The 23418-nt window shown below is 41.4% G+C and overlaps 1 protein-coding gene across 2 annotated transcripts; it reads right to left on the bottom strand.

Annotated features, from left to right (window-relative positions):
• Positions 1–263: 263 nt before the first annotated feature.
• On the bottom strand, positions 264–22568 carry SMARCA5 (SNF2 related chromatin remodeling ATPase 5). Of its 2 annotated transcripts, none has more exons than XM_085546454.1 (24): positions 22158–22568; positions 19634–19708; positions 16688–16854; positions 15892–15992; positions 14689–14789; positions 13621–13800; positions 12429–12584; positions 12184–12315; positions 11391–11459; positions 10723–10832; positions 10219–10445; positions 8972–9093; positions 8739–8891; positions 7208–7344; positions 6385–6529; positions 6027–6146; positions 5669–5779; positions 5036–5149; positions 4759–4881; positions 4476–4608; positions 3362–3480; positions 2053–2265; positions 1504–1614; positions 264–564 (listed from the first exon to the last, which is right to left on the bottom strand). In XM_085546454.1, exons 1-24 carry the CDS (start codon positions 22278–22280, stop codon positions 499–501), a joined length of 3108 nt encoding a protein of 1035 aa, XP_085402580.1. In that variant the 5' UTR covers positions 22281–22568; the 3' UTR covers positions 264–498. The 2 variants fall into 2 exon arrangements, with proteins under 2 accessions (XP_085402580.1, XP_085402581.1); XM_085546455.1 differs by lacking the exon at positions 22158–22568 and adding an exon at positions 19795–22037.
• Positions 22569–23418: the final 850 nt, after the last annotated feature.

Genomic DNA, 23418 nt, shown 5'->3' with positions numbered 1-23418 from the left:
TCTAATGTCAAAGTACAGAGTATACTTGTGCATAAATTAGGTTCAATAATGTTAAAATCAAAGCCACAGAAATTCCAAAAAGGGGGGTTGATTGGTGATGGCTCTGCAAAAACCAAAACAAACCCAAGAACCCACCTTACCTGTTCAGTGTTTGTAACACTGTGAGATGTTAAACAAAAAGCACAAACCCTGCCACTCTGAGGTGACCGAATAAATAACAGGTACTGAGGTAGGAAAAAAAGAAAAAATAGCCAAGTAAAGCATTATTAATAAATGAAGTCTATTTATTATTTCAAGTGTTAATGGTAAAAAAAAGTCAGCACAGCTGTCGCATTTAAAAAAGTGAAACTACATTAAGTACTATGCTTCTAGTTCAGTAAACAGATGAACCCGATGTCCTTTAATGACATAATAGTTGAGCATTATACAGTACATCTTATGAAGACCCGTAAATTAAAGAACTACTTTTTAAATTTAGTGATTATAAAATTTCCGCATTCACAGCTTTAGCTTCTTTTTTCTTCCACGACCATCAGGAGTGCCGTCCATTTTGCGCTTCTGTGCCTGGAAGGGAAGTTTTTCGAGTAAGTTAATGTGACAGAAAAAGATCCATAAGCACGTTTTGAGCCAAAACAGATGGAGGTGGTTTAACCCGGGCAGCTTTAGAAATGTGATAAATCACAAATGCAATGTGGCAGACATACACATCCCACTCCGGATAGCAGCTGTCTTATATTCTAACAGTTCTAGAAGGGCATAATTTCATAGAGGAAAGAAATGTTTAGAAACAAGTAAGGACGTTATAAAGCTTCCTTACTTATAGAATAATAGTTCTAGGCACTACTTCTATGGGCCATTTTAAGCAACAATTTTAACAACAAAATCCAGGCAAGAAAACAGGTGATTACTTCTTTTACAAAAAAAAGACCTGTGTGTTTAGCAGTACTTCGGAGTACTTACTATATCAAGCACATGCACTTGATTTCCCAAATCCAGATCTTGGAACCCATTTCACAACCAACCCTCTACACAAGCAGAGTGAAGGCAGGCTCTGATGTCTAATTTGTTAACACATCTGTAGCATTCTCAAAGTGAACTGAATGGTTTGCACTGCCTGCCTGCACATCCTGCTTTGGGAAACATCTATTTTGTTATGGGTAAAAATTAATGGAAAGGCTAAATAAATCCCAAGTTTATTTTATAAAGGTAAACTCATATGGTCTACCAACTCAGCCATCAAAAAACAAGGCATCCTTAGCTGTTCCAGGTGCAGTTTAGAACCTGTACTTTATTTCCCATCCACTAAGGGTAATAGCTGAGTAACTGTGTGAACTTTAAGCAGCAATTAGCATTGCCCTTTAAGGCTTTTTGTTAGATGCTATTTTAAAGGAATTTAAAATATCACTTTGCCCATACAATTAGAAAAAACAACTGTCTTCAAATAAGTGGTTTACAAAAAATAAAGCACAACCAAAAGCAAACCAGCGCCTTATTAAATCTTACCGAAGATGGTTTTGGTCCACGTTTCTTCTTTTCTGCCTTTTCCTTTTCTTCCAGTTCCATGTTCTCTCTTTCGATCAGGGTGATTAAAGTATTGCATCTCCTTTGTAGCTCCTAAATCACACAACACAGTCACTCACTACTTTAAACAGCCACTCAGTGTAAACAGCATCATGTTAGAACACTAGAAATACCTCTAAGTTATATGTTCTTTGTATTTCATGCAAATCCTTGGGAGCAGAAAAAGGAATTAAACAAATACTTTATGATAGTCATTATCTGGCGTCACAGGAATGGGTTTGATCACCGATGTTGGCTTTTAAATCAAATCTGTTTTAATTCAAATTCATGTTTACTGTGAAACACAGCCGTGACTTGAAATGTGAATTTTATCTCCCATGAGAGTTGTAAGATTACTGCATTTACCATCTTAAAATCGTTGAAAAGTCTATAAGAATTGAATGTACTGTATGTATGCACACACCTGCTGTATAACTGCGGTGTGTTGGTGCGGGTGTTCACAGGGAAGAAGCACATGAGATTAATACATACCATTGCAGTTCTAGACTTGAGAAACCAGTCAAATCTGAACTGGGGGGAGTTTCGGATACACTGTCTTAACTCATCGTAGACATTTTCTTTATCAAATCCAAGCTTGTGAAGCATACAGATTAAAAAGCGATCTTCCTCTTCAGTGTAATTCTTCCCTTTGTTAGTACCATACGATATTCTCAGCTGGTGGAAAGGGGCTTTGTATCTGCCAATCTAAGTGAAACAAATAAAATATACACACTAAGAAATTGTGTAGAATTAGTGTAGAACTGTTTTCTATAAAAGCAAAATAATCACGACAGACAATGATTTGCAGAAACAAACTCTATAGCCTGTTAGGATATAAAGCAAGTATGTTTAATAAAGAGATGTGCACACAGCCCTAGCGCAAGGGGTTAACACTCCAAACTTGCGCCCCGTAAGAAGAAAAGCGCATTACAGATATAGGTCAAACTAATACATAATCAATAGTCTCCTCCCCAGTTTGGTTATATATTCATTACATTCCCTGTGACCCCATTCCCTGTGACCCCATTCCCTTTGCCGTTGTTTGGGTGAAATTCTTCTTCTGTTTACCTTTGATGTTATCTGTTGTTCTTGCTGTTCTTGCTGTACTGCCCTCACACATTGGCATCTTCCCTGGTTTTCTTTAGACTAAGTGTCTGTAATTCCCCCTGACTCTGCCCTTTTAATGTAAACTATCTGCAGTTACCCTTTCTCTTGGTTTCTGTGAAGTCCCCCTTTCCCTTTCTATAGCGAAGTGTTACCTTTTCCTTTATTCTGGGGTTTTTCTCACTCTTCAGCAGATGAACAATACCATGTTAGAAAACTAGATTTCTAACATCACCACACCGTAGACTTTCTAGACATTGAATTTATTAATATTATCTAAACAAGCAGTTTAAGAAAAGTTTGTTTGATAACTGCATGCTGCAGACCGGACACTACATGTGAAAACTGTCGAAATCTGCCAGTCTGGCTGCGATTCTTTTTGATCAGGATGGTCAAAATCACAGGAAAAGTAAGGTATGTGGCTCAGCTGAACCTGAGGTTATCATCACAGCTAACAGCCAAAACAGGAATTTTTAACCCACCTAAAGCATTTAAATTCAGAAGTAGAAACTGCAAAGGAACTGTGCTTCTACAGAAAAGGAAAAGGTAACAACCACTGAGGAATATGTGAAAGACAGCAATATGGTGCCCAACAATGTCATCTTAAAGTCCTAGTAACATAGGTAACATGGGTAGAGATAGAGCACACCTTACTGGCACATGGAAATAAGGGCAGCAAGAAATACAGCACAGATACCTTTGTGTCAAGTGCTTTTTTTATGCTGATTCGTCTCTGAATTCTGGCTTCTCCTCTTTCTATCTGAGCCATGATCTTCTCTATGTCTTGGAGTTCGTTGCACCTTTCCCAGAACACAGCTAAGAGAAGAAAAACTGGTTAGCTCCTTTTCATGGCATTAGGTGTTAGCCTTAATAGACGGCAGATGTTATTCCATTTTACCAGAGCTCACTGCTGTATAAAAAAGGTCGTGCCTTTACCTGATAGCTAACTTCGGTGCCTGAAATTGTGTTGCAGTATTGCAAATACTAATTTGAAGACGGTAGATTTAGGAGTCTACATTTTAAAGGAGGTGTGACATAGGCCAAAAGTCTAATCTTGTTAGCTAATCTTCTCAAAGCAAGGAAAAAAAGTCTTAGAAGTCTTAAAATTGGAAGTGACAAAATAGCAGTACAGCTTTAGGGAAGGAAATGGAGAGACAGTATAAGTAAGTAGCCAAAGACAGGAACAAGTGTCTAAAAGTCAAGTAGCTGTTTAAAAAAAAAAGAATGTCACATCATTATGATGTGCAAAAGAATGTACACCAGCAGCAGTATACCAGTAGTTGCTGAACCTTTCAGCTGCACTCCACAGAAGGCATTTCTCTGTGGAGACATCTGACAGATGTCTGACAGGCCAGGGCTAATGGGCCAACTGGTCCTCAGTCACAAAACCAGTGGTTGTTATTCAGTCACAGAATATTTACATGCTCTCATGCTTTAACAATGGGATGTTCATAATAAAGGTATAATGATTTGAGACTGCTATTGTTTGGTGAAAATAAATCTCTCCACCACAACACTTTTTGCTTAGTAATGCCTTCTGCAAAACTTAGTAAGAACTGCAACCAGCACTATCCAATTAGAATATATTAAAGGATGTCAGTAACTGCTTGTGTGCAAGTCTCAGTACAGCTTTAACTATGCACGGGCTAAACCTGCTGAAATCTGTATCAGTAGAGCTCAACTCCATCAGTACAATTCAGCGAGAGACTTAAAAGAGCCCCAGAAGTAAGGTGGTCAGCATGTTCACAGGCATTTTAAACTAGGAAAGCAGCATTAGATACAGAGTAGACTGTGCTTGAAAAATAAGTTACCTGAATACTCAATGACTTCCTCTGGGGTTTTTCCTTCTACTTCTCGTGCTATATTTTCAATATCATCACGGCCCCACTTCTCATTAGCTTTGATGAACTGGTTAAAATCCCTCTTATTCCAGTTGGTAAATCCCTTTGCAGCAGTTAAAAGCAAACATTGCAAAGTTCAGGATTTGTCCATCTCCACATTTGTTTTAACAGAATTTTTTTTAAATGTTCATATAAAGCAGTAAAACAAATCAAGCTTTAGATGATGTCAGTGTCATTAAAGAAACAACCATACCTGGGTTAGAAGCTTCTCTTTTTCTTCTAGTTCTTCGTCATTAAGAGGTTCAGCCTCATCAATCTTAAGCTGCTCTTCCTTTTGCGCTTGGGCTGCATTTGGAAGATCAGGATTACGAGGTACCTGAAAGGTTTTACATTTAGTAAAATCTGATGACTTTTCACAGACGCTAGCAGCCTCTCCGTTAATACAGCCTAATCATCTGTTCAGCTTCATGTGAAAGGCAGGACAAGTATAACCCTACTAATGTATTGATGCAAGGAGTGAATGTTATTACCTTGTATCCAATTGTTTTCCTGTAGTAGAGAATCTCTTTTTCCAGTAGTTCAAAGAGCCGTGGAGGAAAGAACTGAAAGTCCTGTACATTTGGCTGTTTTGGAGGCCGTGGTGCCTGAAATACATAAAATGACTCTATTTGTCTCCTGTTCACAGCCAGAATTTGAGCTTAGTTTGTGAGCAAAAAAAACCTTTATTTTTGCCAAAACATACTGTCTTTACTTATACGAAGGTCACATTAAAACACCATGCAAGTGTCCACTACAACATGAGGACTTCTGCAAGTAAAAAGGTGACAAGAGAAGACAGGGGAAGAGATTGGTGGAAAAAGACTCACACGTGCACCAAATAAGCATACAGTCCATAGGTAAAGAAAAACAACTGCCACTTAAAAAGCAAAGTCAAGTCTTCACCCTCTTGAACTCTTACATTACAGGTTTCATCACTCTCTTGCTCTTTCCCCATATAAAATTCTCAAATCCTTTGAATTTTTCTAAAATTTAACCCTCTAAGTGCCACCCCAATTTATTAAAGCAAACAGAGTGATATTAATAAATTAAGGCCAATTTCTTGCTTTCAGCTTTAACTTCCCACATCTATCTGATCAATTTATTTTTAATATTAGTCAACTCACCTTGGGAGCTTTTGGCTCACTGACTCGCAGAGCCTCTCTAAAGTAAGCGTCCACAGCATAATTGGCTTTCCTTTCTCGTTTAGGGGGCTCAATCCACTCTGTAAATGCCATCTGTAAATAATAATAATAGTAATAAATAAATAAAATCCTACTACCCCCAAGAATTATCAAGACTAAGTCCTATATAATATTCAGTCCAGCTATTAATTTTATATAAAATGAAGAGCACATCTACTTTATTAAATAATTTAAATTCAAAGTTGTTTATGTAGTTCTCTTGTATTTTAACCAACACATTTTAAAGTATGGCACAATCTTGCAGATCACTGCTTTCCTCCGAAGGAAACATGAAGGTTACCTTCTGTTTTTCTCTGTAGTCCTCCCCTTCAAAATTATATACGCTGGATTCTGTATCCATTGTGAAATTCCTGAGTGAACTTTCACCCATCTTAGAGAGTTTTTCATTCATTTCTGCAGTCTGGGGGCAGGGGAGAGAGAAAAGAATATTAACAATTTAGAAAAGTGCTTTCAAAAAGTTACAAAAACTCAGTTGCAACAGTAGGAAAAAAAAAACCAAAAAAAACCAATATAAAACTTCTAAGAACAACCATATTTTTCTCCAGCTTATAATAAAGCTGTCAGCCAGCAATATATGCCTAACATCTAAGTTTATAGGGAAGTGCCTTTCTTTGCTTTTAATACTTCATTTATCTCACCTTTTTTGCACCTCTTTCCAAAATGTGATCTATATCTTCATCTGTAATCTCACTCTCCTTGGAGGCAAACACGTGTGTCGCTCCATGTCTGATCATCTGCAGCATTTCATCCTTACCAAGTTTATTCAAATTTTGATCCACCAGTCTTCCTAAGAGAAAAGCATTGGAAGGTAACAACATAAGGAGGAACAATAGAAGACTTCCCCCTTCCCTTAGCCTTAAATTGAAAATGCATCTCATGCAGGGAAATTCCATGTGGGAAAAATAAATAAATAAATAAAAAGCCAGCAAAATCTACCCAGGAATGACATACATTTTGTTTCACAGTACATTAGTTGCATTTGAACCATTTTGGCAGTTCTGGTGCATGGTTTTTTTTTGGTTGATGGTGTTTTGTCTTTTTTTTTTTTTTTTTTTTTTTTTTTTTTACAATTTCAAGACAAAACCTTGTTGAATAATCTTTCCATTATAGCCTATGTATGAGGTTATATCCTCACCACTTCTCCCTGCATATTAAATAAAACCAAGGTCTTACTTCTTCCATTTCAACACTAATTTTCTTAAACAGAATAATTTAAAAAAATGACATCTGTCTATATCCACTTTATTTCTGGGCAAGTAATCAAAAAGTTAATGAGGAGAAGCCTACCCCTGTTGTAAGTTTTCAAATGGATCAGGTCTTTGCACTCCATCTTCAGAGTACAGCTGGGGCAAAAGCAACATTCCCATTAACATTCACTTGATTTCACTTCTTTAATTGTTGAAAACAAACAAAACAAAAAACTCATCCTGTGTACAACCTTAACTAACTGCCCCCATATACTTGCCTTGCTGAATGACTATGGAATCAAGGCGGAGCTTCATCTCCGCACGCTCCACTATCCTTTCTTCCACTGTATTGTCTGTGATAAATCTGAACACTCTTACGGTCTTTGTTTGACCAATTCTGTGAGCTCGATCCTACACAAAATAACATAACAAAAACTTAATGCTTTAACCCAAATATATAATTACCATCAATTTAGTTAGTTTCAATATACTAGTTTGTAACACAGAATAGTGTAGGCTAGTTGCAGCTTTATAGCAGTCCAAGTCGCATGAGTACCCAAGATAGCATGTGTTGTGGTTCTGTGATTTTTGGTATCAGCATTCCACATTAGAACATCATGCAGAACCGTGGCAGCTAAAGAGTTCATGTTCTGGGACTCCAGAGCGGAGCCCAGCCACTCTGCCTCTGGCCATCTCAGCTTACCACAGAGAAAAGCACATACTTTCCCTCGCACTGTCCTGGTTTGACTCTTACTTTGGGTACTCTTGTCTCTCTCACTTGGTTGGACAACACTGTTCTTTGCATTTCAAGTTGGTGTTGTTTTTTTTCTTTCTTTCTTTTTTAAAGTAATCCCGATAATAACGAAGTCTGTAAACACAATTTTCCTCAAAATAGCCCGGGGTTCTTTTGGTTAAATACCAAAGGGGAAGATTGGATATTTCTGGCATTAAGCAACCTCCTGTAAAACCGGAGTACCTTAGCAATTGTCTCTGTACTGACCAAGAGCTACCTTTCTAAAAATCACTCAGTCTTTCTATGAGTATTTGAATAAAAAAATACAATGCAACCTCACCTGACTGGCAAATCATTAACCACTACAAGAATTAGTATTCCAAACATACACCTTTAGTGGTAATTTGAACTACATCACTTTGGCTTTCAGGCACTGTTTTCATCATTCTCTTAAACTATTTTTGCTAGAACACTTGAGAACATACAATCGTCACTGAAAGACTTCATTTGCCAATTAACATTTGTAGGTTTTAAATACCAACTTTCTTTCTTAAGCCATCATGAACATTCTTTGTCAATGTCCGGAGATGCATAAAAATTTACTTCAAAGGAAATTACAGCAAATTAAAGTTGGTTGCCAACAGGAGCTTGCACGTTTTTTAGCAGCCAGAAGCAATTTCTGAAAACTCTAATTCAGGTTTTTATTCACCTCTTTTCTAAGGTTTCAGTGGAGACAGTGAAAGTACATTGAACTTGACTCCCCAGAGAAGGACGGTTTATAGTTGGGAAATTAAGACATGCCATTAGTTTAGTTTTTAGTGAAAGCAGTCCTCTTTTAATTTACTTTTAAACACTACTAGGAGTATCATGGCCTTTCCCCCCACTTGAATCACTGCATAGCCCAAATGTGACTAAGCTGCACTGGAACTGAATACTAAGTCTTCAAAATACTACTTCTATGCTAAAACAGGAGAAAGATCACTTCAACCTTAAAAATGCCACCACTGCATAACACACACATTTATAAGAAAGTTACATGAGGAAAAAAGAACATTTGTATCTGGGTTCTTACCATAGCCTGAAGATCTACTTGTGGATTCCAGTCTGAATCATACAAAATTACAACATCAGCAGTAGCCAAATTGATTCCAAGACCTCCTGCCCGTGTACTCAACATGAAGACAAATTTTGAGCTACCAGGTTCATTATACGCATTAATAGAAGCCTGAATAAAGAGAACATTATCATCAGTTGCACTAAATGTTTTATAAATGCTGTTTTTGTGTAAGAGAAATACTTATATACCTGTCTTTCGTCGTGAGGCGTTTGTCCATCCAGTCTACAGTATTCATAATTTCGCCACATGCAATAATCTTCCAAGATATCCAGAACTCTGGTCATCTGGCTGAAGATTAAGACTCGTGAACCTGTTTGGGATAAAAAGCCTTTATGTTTTCTCCAAAGCTTAAGCTTCATCAAACACTCCAAGTTGCCAAATTAGAAAGGGAAGGAGAGCAGTTGCATATACCATGAACAACAGTAGTTATAATTAAAAGTCTGATTTAAAAAGTTTTCAGTACTATACATACACATAAAATAGAATATGTTGAAAATATGCTATTTTACTGAGCAGCTATAAGAACGTGAAAGAATTAGCAATCCAGTGTGACTTCAAACCCTTTTGTATATTACAGAATGCAGAGCTGCAGAAGTTGCTATCAAGTACTGCAAAGAATTCCCAATGCTTTAAACACAATTATTCTTTAAATACAGTGCATATTCACTGTTCAAATGACATCTAAATAGGATGACAGAGACACAGCTGTGGTGATCTGCATCTTCCACCTGAATATTCGTTGGATACTAAACACAAATGACTTTTATGTTATCTAAGGCTGAGGTTTGGATTTTCTGTTTTTCAGCAATGTCTCCCCAGTCACAAGTTTTCCTCTGCTTCTTTGGTGACTTAACAGTAATATACTCCATAGCTTTGTCCTTGGTAAAATTTAAAAAATTAAAATTAAAAAAAAAACAAAATAGCTGACGTGTTCCTCCATGTTTGTCTTGAGGAATCCATTGAAAAAACTCATATGCCATACAAAGTCATATCCTGAAAGAACAACACTGCACACAGGATATGACTTTAACCCAACGTGAAGACTTGGAATATGAAATGGTACACGATGGTGAACCAAAGCAGTGGCTAATATACCACATCTTTATGTTACACATAGCCAATGTTACTGAGAAACCAAACCTAAAGCCCAGACCAACTGATGCTTCTGTGGCCTCAGCTTCCCTGGAAAACAAACTTACACACACCAAAACCTCCTTCAGAGCCACAAAAAGCTGTAATGGACTGTCGACTCAGTTATTTATGAAGACACTATCAATTATTTAAGATACAGTGCTCAAGAAGCTGGTGTAATGCTTAGAAATCAACCACAATCCTTCATAGTGTGCTCCTTTTTGTGCAGGAGACACGAAGACTCTGATTTTCATTTTTATACCTGAACTGAACAACACCTAAAAACCAACGAAGTGATACATACCTTGCTCTTTCAGCTTTGGTAGTAATTTGTCCAGTACTACCATCTTGCCACTGTTGGTGACTAAATGCATATCTGTTGTGTAAGGTGGACCAGGTTCTGCTCCATCAAAGAGATAGGGATGGTTGCAACATTTTCGCAGTTGCATCAGGATATTCAGCAGTCTCATTTTGTCCAGCTTTCCAGCAGAATTCAAAATATCTATATCCTTCATTAAGATTCTTGTATACCTATATGAAAGAAAGAAAAAAAACCCTTTAGTAACTATAAAGCAAAGTTGTCCTTTGTTTAAATAACATGGTATATTCAAAAGCTCACCCCCTTTAATTTAATTGGGTAGCTCACTCTTCTCACTCTTATCTGCACAGTTTTGTCTGCATAAATGTCATAAGAAGAGAAAGAAGAATCTAGTATAGTGGAAGGAATTGAGTTCCACACAATAACTGAGCCACAATCAGCACATTCCTTCTGAGCCTTAACCACAGCACACTCAAGTATGTGAATTACCATTCTCGTTGCATTTTGCTGAGACCCACGTAAATTTTAACTTCCTTCTTTGGAGGTAAACTTTTCTCTACATCAGCCTTAATGCGACGTAAAAGGAATGGTCGTAAAACCTGAAAAAGAAAGCATCATTAACTGTAGTTTGGAAACTGAACATTGAACCAATCAGTAACAGCACTGCAGGTATTCTCTCCTCTATGTACCCAAATGCCAGTGCCATTACCTGATCATCTGAAAAAGCTCTCAACATAGGCGGGCTGTTATACATGGGAACATACATCAGTTTTCCTAGGAAGACTCCAAATCTTCTAGGTCATGACTTTCAGGACAAGAATTCTGAAGTTTTTCCAGTCTTTTAGTAGAACATTTCTGACCATTTAGGTAATTTTGTTTTAAACCTCACTTAGCTGAAATCTTTGCAGTGCCTTGAAAGCTAACATTTTAAATGCAAGTATCTTCAGAACCTTGAGAGCCAGAAGAATATACTCTCCTCTCTCCCCCAGAAAAACTACCTTGTTTTGAACAAACTGACATCCTTTGTTTTTTTCTGAAAACGTGACACAGTTTCTGGAATAAGCTCTTATAACCTTAATAATCTCATCACAAGAAGTACTAGAAAAATTACAACCTAGCTTAGGTAAATGTAACACACAGAAAGCATGAAGACTTACCATATGGAGACGTTCCACCAACTTTTGATCCCCTAGACAGTTGTTCGTATCAAACCATGAGTCAAAGTCCTGTAACAACAAAATGACTGACATGTAAGACCTGTTCTTTCAAGATGCAGTATCATTACAATGGGGAATAGGTAAGACTCAAGTCATTCCGTTAAGCAGAAAATAAATAATCACAAAACCCCATTTGGTGTTAAAAAATAAAATAAAATAAATATATACTATATCTATATCTATATCTATATTATTTATTATATATATAAAATATAAAACACTATATATATTATATATATTATATATGTATAATTGAAGGACAATTCTAATCTAACAAGTCATGAGGCTTCCACTTCTACACTTATTACAAAGAAGTAATTAAACAGTACTGTGATGCAGTTCTCTTGCTCTTAGTGTAGTCTACTGTGGAGTACATAGTATCTCCCAACTCACAGGAAACAAATAATACAGCAACTTCCAGTTAAATGTAATAACTAAACTGCTATACCAATATTTAATCCTACTGTGAAACACAGTAAAGATCATCTTCACACTGTAATTTGAGACACCTCATATCTGCAATGCTCACATTAGCCCTTAGAAAGAGCAAAGCTGTAAAAATTAGCTTACCTACTATCTTATAAGATACAATATTGGAAGCATATACTGACTGTCAATCTCTCACCATAAGTAACTGATAATACAAAGTACATATACACATACGTTGAGATGTTTTCAAATCTGAAAATTAATTTCCAGTCACTTAATTTTTCTAACATCAATTAAGACTTACCTCAGATGAATTAAAGACATCTGGCAAAAGGAAGTTAAGAAGTGCCCAGAGTTCATGCAAGTTGTTCTGAAGTGGAGTTCCAGTTAGGAGCAGCCGATTTGTAGTCTTGAATTCTCTCACAATTTCTGATAACTGAAGGAGATTGAGACATCAGTGAGTACAAATACATTACTAGTATTGCCATCACCTAGCAACACAGAAAAAAGAATCAAAGAAGAAAGCAACAGAGTAAAAGAATAAATTACCTTTGATTTTTCATTTTTAATCCTGTGGGCTTCGTCTATGACTAGATATCTCCAGTTAAACTTCTTGAATACTGATTTTTCTTTGATAAGCATTTCATACGATGTTACACAAACATCCCATTCTCCTGGCAACAGCACATCTCTGACAAAGGCAGCCTAGACAGCAAGGTGACAGTTCTGTAGTGAGGCTTTGTCAAAATTAAAGAGAGCAGTAACACTGCTAAAATTAAATACAAAACAAATAAAACCATTGCTGCTAAATTTGCACACACTATAGAGTCAATTTAGCATAAACCATTACAAGGATAGGCAGTTGTTAAGAGGTTAACTCACTCAAAGTGAGAAATGCAGCAAAGAACAAACTTTGAGATTCTAACAAGACACACAGCAAAAATCACAGGGTACCACATCTGGATCAGTGACTTCCTAAACTACTTAAAAGTCTCAGTATTTTTGTAATTTCCGACCCAACAAACACCGACCTAAGTGCCCTTAGAATAATAATTAGAACATTGTGCTTCCAAAAGTGTAAGTTTAATGCAACCAGCAATTACTCCTTCCATAAATGAACAGCTGACAAATCTACCATGTGCTATCGCAGTCCATGTTCTTCAAAACAGAAATTTTCTTTGCTGAAAAACTAGCAAGGAACTGATGATACTGAAGTAACAAAAACCTAATGATTGAAATAGTGAGGCTGTAAGTAGCTGATCAGTATCTCCTAATTGACAAAATTCAAGCCAAATAGGATTTGTTAGTTGCCCAACCAACCCCCCTTGTTCCATCCTAATATTAAGTTAACAAACATTTTCAGAAACCATTCCTTGATGAGAACCCACAATCCTCTTAAAAAGCACTGTTACACTCAATATGATAAACTGTATGGAGCAGAACACAAATGACTTATATCCAGATGTATATATTCACACAAATGAAAGCATTGTAGATGAATCATTTCACTTTCTTATTTTACAATTGTTTCTGTTGTTTTACCATGGAAAGAAATGTAAGGTGACAAAGCCACAGCTGCAAAACACACATGTGAATTCTGAGCCAGTTACATTCATATCTTAAACTATTTAACACCTAGAAATCCAATTTCCTTCCCTGTGAAAGAATGATAAGAGCAGCATGATCACATGCTGGATTTACTGCACACGAACAGAGGAACATTAATAACATCCAAACTTACTCGCTGGTCTTTGTCACCTATCAAACACACTGCTCGAAGTGTAGGTACCCATCTCTTGAACTCATTCATCCAGTTATGTAGGGTGGACTTGGGAACTAACACCATGTGAGGACCAGGAATATTTCTGTAGTGTTTCATATATCCAAGCAGAGAGATTGTCTGCAGTGTCTTCCCAAGACCCTTTAAAAGATATTAACATGTCAGCTCTGAGCACACTATACAAAACACAGCAGCCTCAGCAAATGGATAAGATGCACTGAAAGACATCAAAAGGCATCAATGTTTTAGTTAGTGGAAGCTTCTGTATCTTCGCACAACTTTTAAATAGAAAAAGTACTAGAGTAGCATTTTCAAATGTGGAATTTTGAAGTTAGAACTTTGTCTTTTCCTTCAAGTAAGGCAAGTTCTTAAGTTAAGATTTTAATTTATTTTTGTAGATTAGGTATACTCAGTTTATTTATTTAGAGGTCAATATTACAAAATGACACAAATATTCACTTGAAATTAAATATTCAAGTTAAGACCTTGGTAAGCCAAACGGTATCAAAAGGGAAAACAGATACTGAGCTGCTTCACAATTTCTTTTTTAGGTACTGTTGACTATTGGACAGAATTACCTTGTATCTTCACTGTGTTGCTTTAATTAAAACAAAACTGAAAATACTCAAAACCCAGATCATCCATACAGGAAGTGTGCCTGCATTTCTTGCTCTGTTCATACATGAAGCTCTCTTCACAAGGGCAGCCTCATAATACCACAACAAAATAGCCATGATGTAGAGAAAATAAAAAGAGCACATCACTCCATAGAATGCCTCACCCTGATTTCACTTTTCTAAACTTTAACAGGTTCCTCCTTCATATGTATGTTTCTAAAAGTGTCTGCGTTTATTTGAATTAACATACCTGTGAATATCAGCAATCTAAAGCATAATAGAAAAACAAAATTGGGAAGAATATATTGTATTTTAAAAATAGAATTTGAAAAACATCCATAGCTGTACTAAAATTCCATTGTATTACAGGTGTTAATAAGTCCCCTAGTAGAAACACAGGTTACATACATACCATTTCATCTGCTAGGATACCATTGATGCCATTTTCATATAAAGAAATGAGCCAGTTCAATCCTCGGACCTGATAATCACGCAGCTTTCCCCATTTAACATCTAAAAGATGTGAAAGAATAGTCAAAGACTGAGGATAGTGATGCGTTGGAAGAAGATGCCCAGAGAGGCTGTAGACACCCCATTCCTGAAGGCATTCAAGGCAAGACTAGATATGGCTCTGGGCAGCCTGATCTAGCAGTGGGCAGGGTTGCCCACCACGAGGGGGTTGTAACTAGATGATCTTTAAGGCCCTTTTCAACCCATGCCATTCTATGATTTGGGAAGACTTGTCCAAGAATTTCACCTTTCCTTGCATGCCAATTGACACTGATCATCTAAGCTACAGAACTAAATCAAGTAGTAAATATCATGCAGTAGATTCCAAGGATAAAGCAGACTGGAGACAGTGAAAGGTTATTTTATTTCTGATTTCTGCAATGATGCAAATTACAGACATTCTAATCCTGTAATCTTCCCCAAATCAGAATACTGTTGTAGCAGAAATGCTGTCACAGCTTAAAGCAGTGACTGAGCACATGGTGGAAAGGCAGAGCTAACCCAGGGGAGCTCAGGTGCATGAAATGCCCCTTTCCAGACCTCATTTAAGGGCTGGCAGTGGAGGGGAGGCTATCTCTCTGCAGATTCCTATGTGCCCGAGGCTTTCTTTCCCTTATTTCTGTGCCCACGGCTGTTATGTTTGAGTAAATCCTTATTTACTGCAGCCTGGGAACTTGCTGCTCTGCTGTCATTGCTGTGCTTTCCATTGCATTACAACAGTACCACATTAAAATGGCAGAATATTCATTCCTCTGTCAAATAGACTGGATGCCATTACGTACTTCAAGCTGAATCACAAGATGAGTTAGAACTGTGAATATTTTAAGACCGCCAACTTAAAGCTAGCTTTTTCTCATTAACTACAGTATAGCAATTGGATTTCATAAGGACAAGACTGGAGCATCTTTCTAGCCTGAATGTAAACACTCCCATGCCAGCCTACTATGTTTCATCAAAGTGGTGCTGGACTTTTTTCCCTCCCATTTTCCTCCCTCCCAGTTGACTCTTTTTCTCATTGAGTAGCATGAAGTTTGAGTTTCAAGCTTAACTTTTGAAGGGTAAAGCATGGGTGAAGGAGGGGAGAAAAATAAAAGAGGAAACACACATGATGGAGATTCTTCAAACCGAGTGCAGACATTCGTTGTCTTGGAGCTTTCTGTTAACAGCTCTTCATCTTCTTCCTGTTCTGTTCTACGATGGCGATAGCTGAAAGTGCAGAAAAGAAGATTTGTTCAGAACGATTCCAAAATTTAATTGGTCTGCAATACACGTGAGCACCTAAAGAAGCTTCTTGCAAGAGAACTCTTAAGGTAAGCTGATGAATTGAAATAATTTAGTTCTTTAGATCAAGAGCTTCTTAATGATAGGATGCCTCACATTGTGAGCAAGGTCATGTGTTAGGGCAAAGTGACTAGAAAGGGCTAAAACACAAAAGACACTGCACACCAGTACTGGTCTGGAACTACAAGGCAAGAAATGACACCTGTGATTCAAGGTTCTGCAACATATGCCAGAAGCTGCAGGAATAGTGCAGACAGACACACTGCCATGAAGGCAATCCACTTTTGTGGATGTGATTTCCAAGGTGCCTCTAGGACACACAGTGTTACCTGTGAACTCTTACAAATTACAGCCAAGACTGCTTTACTCTTCTGCCCCAGCTTTCCTTGGTACTGGAATACTTTAAATTGCGACAGTACTTTGCCATCACCACAGATTCCTTGTAACCCCTAGAATTCTTTGACAATTTACAAGTGGGTAGTTGGGGGGAAAAAAACACCACAATTGTACAGTGTAAAACACCTCCAAACAGGACAAAGGCTGACAGTGTTAACTTATGCTTCTAAAGCACAATAAAATCCTTAATTACAGTACAAGCTGGTCTACATGTCATCACTCACTCGCCAACTGACAGCAAGTTCTGCTTCTCATCCTTCTTTATTCGCGGACGTCCTGGTTTCATTTTCAAAGGTGAAGTTGGAGTTTTCTGAGCAGCAGGCTGAATGAAGTGAGCAAACAGCTCAGTCTGCTTCAACAGATACTCAAATCTGTTTGCTCTGTCTGTTTGCTGTTGATAAGGGAAATTAAGCAGAAGTGTGAGACGTTACAATATGCATTCATTTAAAAGACAACAAATGCTTTTTGAACAATACAGATTCCTGTATCTTCAAATACATAGCTATGATAACAAAAAAGAGATGATTAATTTCGGCAATGTAGCTGTTGCTGACAGATTCTTTCACTAAGTCAAGGCCAGCTGCTGCTACATGTTAGGATCAAAGCTGTCAAACGAACCTGCATTAAGACTGAAATCTGACTGGCACTAAGAGCATGTGAGTGTCACCAAGCAAAGCAGTAGAGCCCCTTTAACAACCTCCTCCCAGCAAAAATTATGGTCCTATTCCAAGAGATGTACACCCATCCAACACGCACAGGATTCTTCATCAAACTCATTCGCCTCACCCACCTGGCAACAACCATTCTCTTTTCTACCACATTAGCATCCTGGCTGCTTAGTGAGATAATGACCACCGTGTAGTGTCAGATAAGTATTACAATTGGCATGAAAAAGGGCTGGGGATAGCAGAAAAGCCCATGGCTAAAGCCAGTAAACCAATTTCAGCAACGAAGAGCTGTTACATATGCTCAGCCTAAGATGACCGAGTACACCCTTTGCTCACCATCTTTGCTGAACAAATAAAGATGACAGGAGACAATACCTAAAAGGTTTAGGTCCTTTGAGACAGGTTCTTTTTAGAATTAACGCCTCTTCCAAGTATCCTGAGTTTGCAGGAACTCGAGAATAGGCAATTGAGACAGAAGACAGCTCCAAGCTTAAAAGCAACCACTCAGACCTTCTGCCAGCTGCCACAACATAACCTGGTATTTAGCAACATACAGTTATAGGAAGTCACGTTTCTTGGTAAAAAGGAACATGCTCCAGACTTTGGCAAGAACAATGCCAGCCCTCTGTATATTCAACTCTTGAAGCAGATCCTGTGCTACATGAAAGACAGAAAGATGGGATGAGAGGAGATGAGACAATAAAATCCTTTCTGTGCTACAGAGGAGTTAGAGACACTCTAACCACAGTTATAGCTTGACTGACACAGCTCAATTCCACAGCCAATGAACGGTTTCTGTTTATTCCTCAAAGATCATTTCTGTTTATTACTGTTTCTAAACTAGCTGGGATCTTATTGTCTTATTTGTCTTATTGCCAACCCTTATTTGTTTCACTGGGAGCACAAAAGATAAGAAATACAAACTGCATTCTAGAAGCTTCCTCGTTCTAACATGTTAGCAAGGAAATAGCCATAATTTTTGGCAGAGCACAAATACATCACAACCATTTTCAAGGTGCTTCAGGTAACAAGATAACAAACGTTGTCTGTGTCTTTAAGGCAGGACACAGACAGTAGGTTGCACTACACAATCTTGAGCTATTCTTCTACCAACAGAGATAGAAACTTCTCCTGTTTTCTTTTGCAGTGCATCTTCTGACTGTTTTTACAGTAAAATACGATCTTCCTTAACAGTGTGTCTATTTAGAGCCTGGATGAGACAAACCCAAGTTTGCCTTCTTCTAGGAAGTAGCACAAAGAATTCAGCAGAAGACTGAGTTATTTTCAGTGCTAAGAAGAAACACAGGAAGTAGCAGATTACAAGAATCAGTTTCGCTTTGCTATAAAGAAATTCCACATGTAGTCACAGGCATTAGGGATCTCTGGGATTAGGAGCAGGAAAACAGGAAGGAACAGAGAAAGAAAATGTGATACAACGGTAAGGAGTGGAAGGTTGCATCTCCTACAGTTGGGATATCGTGAAAGGAAACAAAGGATGTTTCCTCCTATCTAATCTGAGACATGGAACTACCTGTTTTCAAGTTTAAGGAATCTAAACTGAAGCTTCATAAGGAACAAATTGGATTTCTGAAAAGCTAATAAAATCCCTTTCGGTCTAAACAATGTGAAAGGGCTGAAGAGCTGGAGAAGGCTTACAGTCAGCACCACTCACACTTCACAGCAAACCTCTTCTCAGCCTCCTGTGTATTTTCAAAGCTGGCTTTTATTTACTTTGCTCATATACTGCACTGCTTGAAAGAAACTCCCTACTCTGAAGTGCCCCCACCAGAGTACATTTCAACTGAGAATGAACACAGTGACTCCTCAAAGCCTTATGCCCTCCCTCCCTTTTTTAAAACTGATTTTCCTCTCCTCACATTAAAATTAATGTACTTTTCCGACAGAGGACTCTACTCCTGCAGTTCAAAAACAAAACTGGAATTATTTTCCTGTGCTAAACAGTGACACGTGAAAGATCCTAGCCTTCAAATGATGCCATATACTGAAGAAACTGAAGTAGCAGCCATTTAGGAACCAACAGATCCTTCTGACTGAGACAGTGAATGCTCAACTCTTTGCCCTCCTCCTTGTCTACAACTCTCTGCTCAACATCAAAAGCAATGTGACCAATTCCTTTTCATTACGCTTTTTAAGTTTAAGACACTGGAATAATTCTCATTACACGATTCTTGTAAGCCTTCTTGTACGCACTTCAAAGCTTCTCAGACAATGTTTCCAAGAACACCAAAACACGTTCATAGTTATTCCCACAGAACACCACAGGGAAACACCAAACAAAATGCTGTGGGGTTTTCTTGTGTGTGTATTTATGTGTGGGGAGGGGGGCAGAGAGGAAGGGGTTGTTTGTTTTAAATTACTGAGATATTTCTGAATGACCCAACAAAGGTTTACAAAGCCAGATTTCAAAAGAGCAGAACACTAAGTCCATTCTGACAAGTGCTTAAGACAGGACAGCTGTATGGATTTCTCAGTGTTACATACCATTTTCTCTTCATATGTAGGATCTGCTTCAGAGATTTCTTTTGGTTTTCCTGGTGATGCATCATTAAAAGATTCCTAATAGGAGAAAAAATTAAAAAAAACTTATTTCTGGAATAAGAAAACATACCTATATAGAAAAGAATAAGCTCGCTGCAAATTACCATCTATCCACATCAGCCGGCACATCCACCTTTTGCTGCTCTGATGCAGTTAGCCTCCTGTTACTGTAATGTGACCCGGGGCTGGATCAAAGATCCCTGCCGCAGGGTGTCAGACAGCTCCCTCTGACCCAGTTCAGCTCTATCATAACCACATCCCACCCAGGTGGATGAGGGACCAGCTGTGGTGCAGCAGCTCCTCAGGCCACCGTGGAGTGCTGAGCCAGCGCCCCCACAGCTGGCTCTGGAGAGTGCTGGGGAAGAACTAGCTCTGGTCCTGAAGGAAGAGTGCTTCCCTCATTTTCCCTTTTTCCAGCATATCCCGCTTTCTCATCATACTGTATCAAAGGAACAAATCTAACTAAGAACCTGGGCTGCAGCTGTCATGAACGCAGCATGGGAATTTAGAGAAACTGCATTTTTTCCATTGTTTGGTTTGAAACGTCAAACAACTGTTATCACTGACACCAGGGCTGGTAACAGGAGACCATGCTGGCAGGAGGGACAGCCCTCCCCTTCAGCCCATCTGTGCCAAATCCTTCACCTCCTGCCTTCATCTGCTCCTTCCAACCAGTGTGTTTTTGTCCTCATCTTGCCCGTTACACCAGGTCAGTTCTTTCCCCATCATCTCCCACATATAATTATTTCACCTCCTGCTCCTAGAACCCAAACGACAGGGCAACCATTCTCTGCTAAACCACAGTAAAACAGCACGTTATGCACTAACTCCTGAGAGGCTCAGAAACAGAAACAAGCACAGTGCCCTCAGAGCCACCGTTAACCATCTGCTCGGCTGAGCCCAGTGAGCGCTGAACGCGGATCTTCCCAGCCGGCGGAGAACAAAGGCACAAGTACAAAACACCGCTAAACAAAGGGAGGCAAAACACGGGCTGTTTGTGGGCGGCTCCTCGCACAACTCCGCAGGTACAGCCCGTGGAAACGGAACAGTGCTAACACAGCTACCTCCTTCACCAGCCAAAATACAGAGAACGTAAAGTCACGGCTAAGGGTCTCCTAACCTTACACCCAATCTTTCTATCCTCCACCCGCTGGATTTCACAGAATCACAGAATGACCCGGGTTGGAAGGGACCTCAAGGATCATGTAGTTCCAACGCCCCTGCCTGGCAGGGCCACCAAACATACACCTTTACTAGATCAGGTTGCCCAGGGCCCCGTCCAACCTGGTCTTGAACACCTCCAAGGACGGGGCATCCACAACCTCCCTGGGCAGCCTGTTCCAGGGCCGAACCACTCTCCTAGTGAAGAACTTCCCCTAACATCCAACCTAAATCTTCCCTCTTTTAACTTAAAACCATTTCCCCGTGTCCTGCTTTAGCTGACAGCCGGCCACCTCTGTTCTGCAGACAGGGCTGTTGGAACTTCCATGCCAAATTCCCCTTTCTCCATGTACGCCTGCAGCAAGGCACACCGCAGCACAGTGCCACACTACAGCCTGAGCCTTAGAGCAGGAAGCCGGCGTGCTTCCGAGGTGTCCGGGACTACCAAGAGCCGCCCAACCAGAAGCTCTGCGGCACGCACAGCTCTTCCTTCCCCACGAACCAGGAACTGATCGGCGGGCCCATGAGGAGCCCGCGCCTCGCAGCTCCCACGCGGCAGCACAGCCCGGAGGCGGCCCGTTCCCGCAGGTCGCGGCAGGACCCGTTTCGCACAGCGCCCCGGCTCCTCGCCCAGCCGGAAAACACGGCGCTCAACACCGCGGCGCTGGGATGGCGCTGCGATGGCGGAGGGCGGCGTGACTCAGAGCTCCGCGCGGGGAGCAGGACCGACCGGTTTCCTCCTATCGCCACAGACACGGCGCCGCGATAAAACCCGCATCTCTGGGACCCGGGAGGAGCCCGAAATAAGCACCTGCCGCCAAAACAGCGCTAAAAAGCTCCGCAGCAGCTCCCTGCACCCACAACCCAAAAAAGTTACAGACCGCTTCACAGCCACCAAGTTTCAGCGCCGCCAACTCGCTGCCAACACCGAGGCGCCCGGCGCCGCCGGGGAGCGTTACTCGGAGGCAGAGCGCGGCGAACCCACGCGGGAGCTCTGCGGGCTCCGTGCGGGGCGGCCACAAACCGCGGCCACGGGGGCAGGACCCCATCCCGCCTCGGAAGCGGCCACACCGAGCTCCGCCGCGGCAGCAGGGCAGTAAGGCAGCAAGGCAGCAAAGCAAGGCGGCAGGCAGCAGGGCAGCAAGGCAGTAGGCAGCAGGGCAGCAGGCCGCCCCCCGCAGGCGCCGCGACGCACGGCGCGGCCCCGCGCCCGCCCCTCCATTGTCTCCCGGTCCGCCCCGCCGCCCTCGTGGCGGGCACCTGCCGCCGGCCCGGTACGCGGGGCCGCCGACGGCCCGGCGCTCACCTCCATCGCGGCGTCGGCTCCGGCAGTGCCGGCGGAAGCCGTTCCCGAGGCCTCTCCGCCTCCGGCCCCCGGCGGCGCGGGCGGCTCGTCCGGCGGCGGCGTTCCCTGCTGCCCGGCGGACATGATCGCTCCCCGCACACGGCGCTGTGCCGGGACACGGGCCGGGCCCGCTCCCGGCCGGCTGCGCGCTCGCGGCCTGGCGGCGGGGTCGGGCTGCTACGAGCGGAGCCCGGTGCGCCGCCGGCCGAGGAGGCCCGTCGTCCCGTCGTCCCGCTGCCGCCCCGGCTTTCTCGGCGCGATCCCACCAACCAGGAACCGAGCCGGCAAGCAGCTCTCGCGAGAGCCCGGCCTCAGCGGCGGGCCGCCTCCTTCCTCCTCCTCCTCCTCGTCAGCCGCCGTTGGGGCCGCTCGTCTCGTTCCGCCTTCGCGAGCGCGGCCACGCAACAGCCGGGTGGGGGCGGAGCTGCCTCGCGCGGGCCGGTAACGGCCGCGATGCCTCGTGTAGAGGGACAGCAGCGGGGGAAGGGGCGGGAGCAGCGCGGCGGCGTCACGGCGGGCAGGAACAGCAGCATCGGGGCTCGGATGGGGCGCACATGGTGATCCTAAACAACGGGCACTCACGGGGCCAGAGCCCGCGGCACAGCGCTCCGGTACGGGTACACATGGCTACACCAGCGGGTAATGGAGGCACGGAGCGAGCGTGCACGTAGAAAACTGCCTGGCCCTTGTGCTGAGCAGCCCTGAAACCACACAGGGAGGAGCGACGCAATTACAGCTCTGCAATTAGATGTCCAAGGAATGGAAGGAATTTGCTCTGACACGGCCCGGCCATTGTGTCACCCGGTGTCTGAAAACAAGAATAACGTGGCAGAAGTGTTCATCACCACCTCAAACCTCGTGTTTTCGGCTGCTTGTTTTCCCTCATGACAGAAGCCAGTCTCAGGGAGGCAACTTTCGTTTTTCAATATAAGCAGCTGCAGATCACAGCGATATCATTCATTTTTGCTACTGGTACCAATCTAACAGGACCCTGGTTGCAGTTTTTCCCTGCTCTCCTCTGCTCTTAGGGCTCTTCTAGAGCTGCCTCCAATGATGCTGCACCGTCTGCATACTGCAGGCAGGACAGAGGGCTGGGATCCCCACACAGTGCCCACCTGATTTCTCTGTCTGCCAGGAAAAGCACTCAAAAGCACAGGTAGAAGATCCCTGGTGAAGAATAGTGCAGCTTTTAGGAAGAAATCGGGCACTTGGGAAGAGATGG

Source organism: Coturnix japonica, chromosome 4, assembly GCF_054131305.1.
Source record: "Coturnix japonica strain WE chromosome 4, WE-NBRP24, whole genome shotgun sequence".
Taxonomy (NCBI): Eukaryota; Metazoa; Chordata; class Aves; order Galliformes; family Phasianidae; genus Coturnix; species Coturnix japonica.
This window is presented reverse-complemented; position numbering and strand designations above follow the sequence as displayed.

Excerpts from the sequence above, each read along its gene's own strand:
- SMARCA5 (XM_085546454.1), bottom strand. The coding sequence starts at position 22,280 with ATGTCCGCCGGGCAGCAGGGAACGCCGCCGCCGGACGAGCCGCCCGCG. Across the intron at positions 16,855-19,633 it reads CTACATATGAAGAGAAAATG|CAAACAGACAGAGCAAACAG; the intron begins GTATGTAACACT and ends CCTTATCAACAG. Across the intron at positions 10,446-10,722 it reads AGCAAAATGCAACGAGAATG|GTATACAAGAATCTTAATGA; the intron begins GTAATTCACATA and ends TCTTTCATATAG.